Here is an 8,340-nt window from a genome sequence, read left to right as displayed (position 1 = left end):
TGAGATTTTACCAGGGTAGTTGCTGTGGTTTTCACTGATGAAGGTGACGTGATGCTTCTCTGGAGTGTGGTAACTTCCTTTTTCTCAGTAGGATAGAGGTGTTCAAGATCAAATTGCATCTTTACTTAAAATCTATGAATTCCTGAGGGATAGGACTGCAGGACTGCTTTCAAGATCTCCTAATTGAAAGGTCTATTTAATCTGACTTTGGTTTCTGTGTTTTACAAGTGTAAGCTGTTAGAGGGCTAAGAATCATTAGCCAGACTTGGTTAATGTGTTATTAGAGGGTGTGTTTGAGGTCCCCGAGCTGGTACTCTGCTTGGTTTCTGAAGTCGTGTTTCCTCACGTTATCCTCAGGAGATCAGGCTCCCTTGGTTAACTAATGAGTAGCAACTCTTGGAATTTTTCGTTTCCTTTCCTTCATTACAAAGCTGGAGAGTCAGGCTGTGCCTCCTCTTACAGATTCTGTTTGTGAGTTTGTGCCTGCACAGGGTTTTCAGGGGGAGCAGAGGATGAGCAAGCTCTCAGCTTCTCTGCGATGCATCTCATCTGCTAGGGCTGGGGAGAAACCCAAGGTAGATAACAGTTGTATGCAGCACCATGTTTGTGTTTAAATGTCAGCATTAATCCAAACAAAAGTGTACGGGCATTGTTGAATTAGGTTCTGAAACTGTATTTGAAATAAAATCCATCTAAGCTTTGCATCTACCAAAGAAAGAAAATATACTGCTGACCTGGCAGTGTGATGGAACTCTTGCAGTTTAATGAGGCACAAAAGCAAGGCAGACAAGTTTTGGAGCAAACTTCCAGATCATTTTTACATATTAAATCCTATTTTTTTCTTGAGATTTACATAAAAATAAACCTGCACCACCCTTTTAAGGATACTAATCAGGATGTTTGTGAGTTTGGTAAGCAGACTTAATGAAAATTTGTAGAAGCTGTTTCTATGTGCCAACAGATTGGCATCTTATCCTTTCTCTCCTTCTTGCAACTCAGATGATTTTTTAATTATTATTATTTTTATTTTTAAATCGGTGTAGCTGAAAAGCCAGAGAGGCTGGGAGTATTAACACATTTAGCATTTAGAAGAAAGTAACAGTGTAAAGCATGAATGCTTGCCATTTTTTAAATTATTTTTTTTACTGTATGCAGAAAACTATTTTCGCTAAGAATATTCATTCCAGTATTTTATTATTGCTGTTTCTGGACTCAGCTTTTTATTAGCTTTTTACTACATTCTTCAAGAGAATAAAAACTGAGATGCTCTCATGACTTCTAATCCCCTGATTGGCCAAGGTTGGCCTTATTGTGGGCCCTTCCTGTGTTTAATTAATAAAGTACAAGTACACCATACCTGTTAAATGGCCTCTTTGTATCTTTGTATCCCTACAGTTTTCTTCCTGAGGTGGCTTTTATTTTTCCTGCCAGTTTTCCTGTTTCCTGGGATGCTCTGTACCAACCAAACTTGTCCTTGTAGGTCTGGTTTATACTTCTGCTTTCCATTGCAGCTTAAAGGTGTGAAGCTTGGGGTGCAGTTCTGCTCCCGTGCCTGAGAAGTGCCAAGGTTGTCAAAGCTTTACTGCTACCTCTCTTCATGGAGTCTTTGCTCAGTATCTTATTTTCATTTCTGCTTTTAGTGAATATTGAGTGAGCTCTGATTACATAATTGAATTTGATAAACTGATGGCATCTGATTGATGAGGAGGTCCGGAATAAAAGATTAGAAGGTAAAATTTCTTCAAGAGTTTAAGTAAATCTTCCAGAGAGCTGGGGTAATTTACAAAGCACACTATATTCTTTATAAAAATATTCCCATAGGTCTATTAAATTTTAGCTTCCACCAGAATTGGATTGCATTTTGAGAATCGTTTTCATGTAATATCAGCTTGATTGTGATACTTTAAATGGGAGATAGTTCTGAGTGGGTTGCAGCGTCACTGGGTTGGGAATGTTTGAGTAGCAAATGTAGGGCTGAGTGACAGACTCGTGGGCAGCAGGCTTTGTCTTTCAAATAAATCATTTGTTCTTGAAAAGATGTAAGTTAGAGGGAGTAAGTGGATAATTCAGAGTGAAATAATGAAGGAGGTTATGCTGCTTGAGTCTTTAAATCACTGTAAAGCAGGATCAACAAATTACTCGGGTAGAGGTTTATAGTGCAGATACCAGTTTCACTGTAATCTCCATGAATGGCTCCACTTTCTCCAGGAAGGAGCAGCTTAACAAGCTCATTTCATGAGCCTCTCCATGCTAGCAGGTCAATGTCGTTGTTTTCAGGGGATTCAGCACTAATAATTTCAGTTTAGCGCTTGGACTTTGTTACAACCCCTTCCCCAAAATACAGCACAACTGCCTGCCGCTGCCTTTTCATCTCCAGAGCAGGCCTGACAGATTGAATCTTGCAAGGGTAGAATGTCTGTCTTGTGTCTCCTCTGGGAGACTCCCCAAAATGTACGTAAAGCCTCTGAAAGGATTTAGGATTTCCTCACTTGTTCAGAAATATCTTCACAAAAAATTGCTTTTGCTCTGGGTAAAATAACAGTATTTCACACTAACATTGTCTAACTGTGACTTAAATTATTCTTTATAAAGTTGTAAGTTGATTTTACTTGTTAGGAGAAAATGGGAATTGAGATAAGACTTCTTTGCAATATTTGCAGTCATTAAAAAAAAGAGGAAAAAAAAATCTTTGCAGAATATAATCTCAGTCATGTAATAGAGTGGAGAAGTGGGAAAAAACCATCTTTGGTTTGCCTGGGACTATCCGCCGGTTTGGAACTGTTCCTATTTTCCATACAGCTTCATGCATATCCAGTTTAAAGAAAATATTACTGATCTCCACTAACTGTGCTACAAATCAGAAAAGAGCCTTAACCTCAACTTCAGAGTATGTATTTTAATGCAGTTTGTCAGGTCAGATTTTGTGTAACAGCTTATAAGTGTTGCTTTAAGATGGTCTTTTTTTCTGCAGAACTAACTGTATCTTTCTGAAGTTAAATTCTAAAAAGTAGTGAGATGATTTGTCACTGCAAATGATGAGAAGTACATGCAGCTGATGTTCAGCGTTACAGTCAGTTGTAGCTGATGGTTTGGCACCAGTCAACCTGTGACTCCTGAGCACGGTCAGCTGAAGTGCAGCTGCTGCCCTGGGAGCGGTTGGGCTGATAATGAGTGTGCGGGGCAGTGGTCTGAGACGTAATAAATTCCCCAATAATACAAGTTCCCCGATAACAGACAATGCAAAAGATTAGGGTGCAGAGAGGTAACATCACCAGGCTGAGCTGCAGCCCCACTGCTGCCTCAGTCAGCGGTGGAACAAACACTGGGGCACCTTGAGAGCCACTGACACCCCTTACCTTCAGCTCCTTCATCCCTGAGGTGTGTGGTTGTGGTCTTGTGGCTCTCAGCTATTAAAGATTATGGTGTGTGACCTCTGGATTCAGAAATTTCAGCCGGCCTTGAATAGTACATGAGGTCACTTGCCCATAAACTGTAAAAGATAGCTTGAACTCTTTAAATAGCAACTATAAAAATACTGGAGCTTAATCTAAAATACGTTTTAAAAGAAAGATTAGCAGTTGAACCGAACAGTTAGTTGGACAGGGACAACGTTTGTGTATTTTTATTTCTAAAATTTTCTATATGAAATACATACACATACACACTCTGCACTCCTGAAAAGCAGAGTGCAGTAATGTCTACCTGTTAAATATTTTTTCATATTTTGTATTAAATCTCTGACCTTGAATAACTTGTGTATTTCATATATTCATAAACATGTACGTTTTGACTATGGAAGGTATTTGTAAACTTCTAGGATTAAGCCTGTGGTTCCTACATAGTTACAAGTAGAAATTTGACGTGTAAAGTGTGAAAACCTTAATCTTCCAGAGGTGACAAGGAGGGGGATCTCCAACCAGTGTAGACTCATAGTAAACCTGTGTGTTGAGTGGAACTTCGGCAATTTACCAGTCAAGAATTTTGCTGCTTGAAGTATTTTGAGCATTTGTGCTCCGTGGGAGAACAGGAGTTTAAGGCTGTATGTAACCCTTGAACATTGTAGAAGTACCCTAATTTAAAATCTGTTAGTAGTTCTAGGTAATATAATTTAACACATTTTGGCTGGCAAAACCGTTGAAAAACACATTAATCTTGCAATTTTGTGAGGTGTTTTTTTCTAAACTCTTTTTTTCTATCAAAATTCCTCATTTACCCTGAGACTTCTCCTGCTGTGATAATCATTTCTATCCAAGATTACTCTTCTGGTTTCTATTCAAGAAATAAAAAAGCTTTGAGTGGATTTAATCCTCACAGAGGAGAGGGAACATAAAAAAAGCCAATAGGGCTGTTCACTGCCTGCCACAGTAGACAATGCTGAAATTCTCATATGTATAAACAGTAAACATGGACAAAAGCTTGTCTGAGTGGGCACTTCTAAATATGTTCCAAGGATGAAGGTTATCAAGATCTTGTGAATTCTGCCTCTAAAGAGAAAGCTTTGTTATGAATATAACAGTGTAAGCCTTGACTACTGAATCATGTTGTCTCTTGTTTTCTGTTGGCCATTTTGAGAATAAATGAGTTACATATTGGTGATTTTTACTGTATTTGCTTGCATGGCTTACAGAACCATTTTCTCTCTCTGTTTCAGATGATGTTGCACCGTACTTCAAGACTGAACCAGGCTTGCCCCAGATCCACTTGGAAGGAAATCGTCTTGTACTTACATGCCTTGCAGAAGGCAGCTGGCCCTTGGAATTTAAATGGTTACGCAATGACAGTGAAATAACCGCCTACTCCAGTGAATATAAGTAAATAAAAGCTCTATAATAGCCTTCTTTAAGTGTAATTGCAAAAAAGCCTCAAAACAAACACCACCCGCCAAAATCCCCAATACCTCAAAAGACATTTGATGTGTTTTTTGTCCTGAAAGAAGACAGTTTTTTGTAAACAAATCAGGTCTCTGTGCGAGAATCTGCTTTGCTAAAAATCGTAGAATCATAGAATATTTTGGGTGGGAAGGGACCTTCACAGCTCATCCAGTCCAACCCCTGCAGTGAGCAGGGACACCTTTTGCTAGATCAGGTTGCTCAGAGCCCCATCCAACCTGGCCTTTAATATATCCAGGGGCGAGGCATTTTACACCTCTCTGGGCAATCTGTTCCAGTGTTTCACCACCCTCAGAGTAAAAAATTTCTTCCTTCTATCAAATCTAATTCTACGGTCTTTTACTTTAAAACCATGACTCCTGACACAGCGGGCCTAACTAGTTTGTCCCCATCTTTCTTATAGACCTCCTTTAAGTACTGAAAGACCCCAGTAAGGTCCCCCTGGAGTCTTCTTTTCTCCAGGCTGAACAACTCCAGCTCTCCTCCCGTCTTCATAGGAGAGATGTTCTAGTCTAGCATTGGTTCTATTTTCCATATTATTTATATTTACAGAACAGTATGAAGAAAAAAAGATCCTTAAATAGCATTTTAAAAACTCTTACGGCTCATTTAGCACATAAAGTAATTAGCAACTATGTTTCCTACCAAACATACAGTTCTGTATGAACTTTCCTAGAAATTAAAGACTTCTGATTTAGTTGAGACCACTTAGTCCTGAGTAATTGCATCTATTAACGACTGCTGTTTTTAAGTGTTGAGATACGCTGATACCTCAACATGAGCCGTACAGACATAATGGAGTGTTGTTCAATTTATGGAAGAGGTTTGTGAATTCTTTCTAGAAAAATATAAAAGTCTCTAATAGCACAATTAATCACAGAAGGTTTGAGCATCACTTGGTGTCAATGCCATTTGTTTTGATCAACTACAGCAGAGCCTATTGTAGTTTCTTGGTAGGTGGAGCTGACGACAGCTATTAAGGGTATAAGATGCTGAGCAGGTAAGACAAAGAAATGGTGTGGGAGGACAGAACACATGAACATGGAATGAATAAAAAGCAAAGTTTAGAACTCAAGCTTTGAAGCTGTGCTAGTCACCAAGAGACTTGTCACAATACTAGGAGACACCTGGATAAGAACGTGTGGCATTTGGAAACTAAGATTAGGATGCATTAAATAACTGCATATCCTTGTGTAAAATTGTAATTGTAAAGTTAGAATCGGTGTATTGGAGCACATTTCCCAAGCTGTATTTATACGTATCTGAATGCAGGACCTTGTTTCTTAGCATTTGACTTAATTTAGTCCAGTAAACGTCAGGCGATGTTACAAGCTATACTTCTTAATTTTGTATTTTTCATATTGTTCTCATTTCTACTACTAATTAAAACATCTGCTGCAAGGATGATGAAGAAGATAGGAAACTACTGGTTTATAGAAATAAAATAACATTGATGGAAAATACTGATTTAGAAGTTGCAGCCTTACTACTACTGCTACACCACAGTCAGAGATAAGCCAAACGGGATTTTGATGCTGTAGAACTGCAAAGCTTTAAGCTTCCAAAAAGGATTATATGGCATAGGTGCATTACGATGAATAAAAGCAAGGGAAATATATGCTTAGACATAAAAATTCCAGTTGCAAAAGTTAAACTTTGACCCCATAATAGTTTGCTCTGCAGTTCTCTTGGGTAAATACTCTGTTTAAATGCATGAATCTTTCCTGTGTAAGTGACTTCTGCTGCAATTTGAATCATCGATCAAAGATTTTTGGTAATTGATATTACTTAGTGTGTCTCAGTTAAAGTAATGTCTATATTGTAACAGGCTGAAAATATTTAAAGCTTATTACAGCACACTGAGTGAGTAAGGAACTAATTGGAGTCTTTGCATTTTGACACTGGTGACCCCGAATGAACAGCTTTTCCTCGTATAACGATGCTGATTACGTGCGCAGCCTGGCTTTTATAGTGACCGTGCATACACGAGTTTGTATTAAGAATTTATAGAACAACCTTATAAATTCTTTGTGATCTGAGATACATGTAATGAAAACAAATCAATATTGCTGACTCCAGTAGCAATTTTGGTTATGTCTGTAGTTTAGGAGTCTTTAAAGTTCAGGCAGGGAAGTTTTTTTTCTTGTTTTGTTTTGAATTAAGTTCTGGACCAGGTGTTTCTTCCATATTTGCTTTTGTGGCCCGAAGATATTAATTTATTTAACATTCAGAAACTAAGATTATCTCTCAGCAGCAGTACACTTTCCTCCCAAACTACTTAAAAGTATCTGATTATTATATTTGTGTTTTTAACATCGGGCATGTTTTAATTTTATTCTGTATTTAAAAAGTCAGAACAGTTCTTGTATAATTCCCTTGTTAAAAAGTTTGAATAGATAAGTTATATGACTATCTAATAAAATATATCTGGTTTTAATTCTGGCTTCACAGTTATGGCTAATAAAAATCTGTAGCCTATAGGTTCACTTTTAACTCTTAGAGCATTTGAAATTAAAATGAGGTTGTAAATTTCAGATTAGGAATGAAATGTTGGGAAGCTTTGAGAAAGCCGTAACTGGCCGTGTGATACCACCTCCTCCTTAAGCTCTAGCTCCTCATCATCCTGGGGATGGAGCATGTTCTGCTCTGGAAGACTTCCCTTGGAGCTTTCTTTTCTGCTTCTCATTTTACATCTTTCTGTGGAAACTTCCTAAAGATAGTAAAGGCTTCTTTCTCTGGTAGTCATCTGTTCTTAGACAGTAATTTTCAGTTTCTTGTTGGCTGTACCATTCGAAACAGAGACACTGTCTGCTCTGACTTGCTAAAATACTTGCACAGATCCCCAGAAACCTTAAGTAGCCTCCTGGCATCCATACAATTGGAAGTTCTTCTGTCTTGAAAGTTAGAGTCCAGACAAAATTAAAGTAAAATTATGTCTTGTCAGTGTACTGTATGTATCAACCTTTGATATAGATTCATTCAGGGGAAGAAAGTCTTCTTTTATATTGATAAAGCACTATTTGTATCCCTTCTTGCGTATCTGAAAATAAGTAGAGCGATGAAAGCACAGCACAGAAAGCAGTATTTTGTCTGTTAGGTCATTAGAAAAGTATATTTTTTTTAAAATCAGACATATCAGTTGCATAAATACTGTTTAAAATTGTAAGTGCAGAATTAGGAATATCATGAATATTTCTTTATCTCTTGCCCAGGTTTGTAGTTTTCAAGTTAGTCTTAAATGATATAATCATATTTTCTGTCTTCTTTGTTTTCACTTTTGTTATTTAATTTCTCTGGTTTTGCTTCCTTTACCTGCACACAGTTACTCAGTAAGTCCACTGAGAAGCCAACTGCTCAGTAGCGTTGGGCTGTCTTGGAATTCCCAAGATAGATGGGATTCTCACTGTAAACTTTTACAAGATTTTCTTTTCCTCAGGCAACATATTAAGAA

The 8,340-nt window shown here is 37.7% G+C and overlaps 1 protein-coding gene across 1 annotated transcript in view; it reads left to right on the top strand.

Moving 5' to 3' along the window:
- Nucleotides 1–4,651: 4,651 nt before the first annotated feature.
- LOC104539959 (protein sidekick-1-like) overlaps nucleotides 4,652–8,340 on the top strand; it is a gene marked incomplete at both ends in the record, with an annotated part of 9,707 nt that continues 6,018 nt past the window's right edge. The window contains one exon of the mRNA XM_010183638.1: nucleotides 4,652–4,811. Within this exon, the coding sequence (XP_010181940.1) occupies nucleotides 4,652–4,811 (160 nt within the window). The remainder of the gene's footprint in view (nucleotides 4,812–8,340) is intronic.

Source organism: Mesitornis unicolor, unplaced genomic scaffold, assembly GCF_000695765.1.
Source record: "Mesitornis unicolor isolate BGI_N332 unplaced genomic scaffold, ASM69576v1 scaffold10324, whole genome shotgun sequence".
Taxonomy (NCBI): Eukaryota; Metazoa; Chordata; class Aves; order Mesitornithiformes; family Mesitornithidae; genus Mesitornis; species Mesitornis unicolor.
This window is presented reverse-complemented; position numbering and strand designations above follow the sequence as displayed.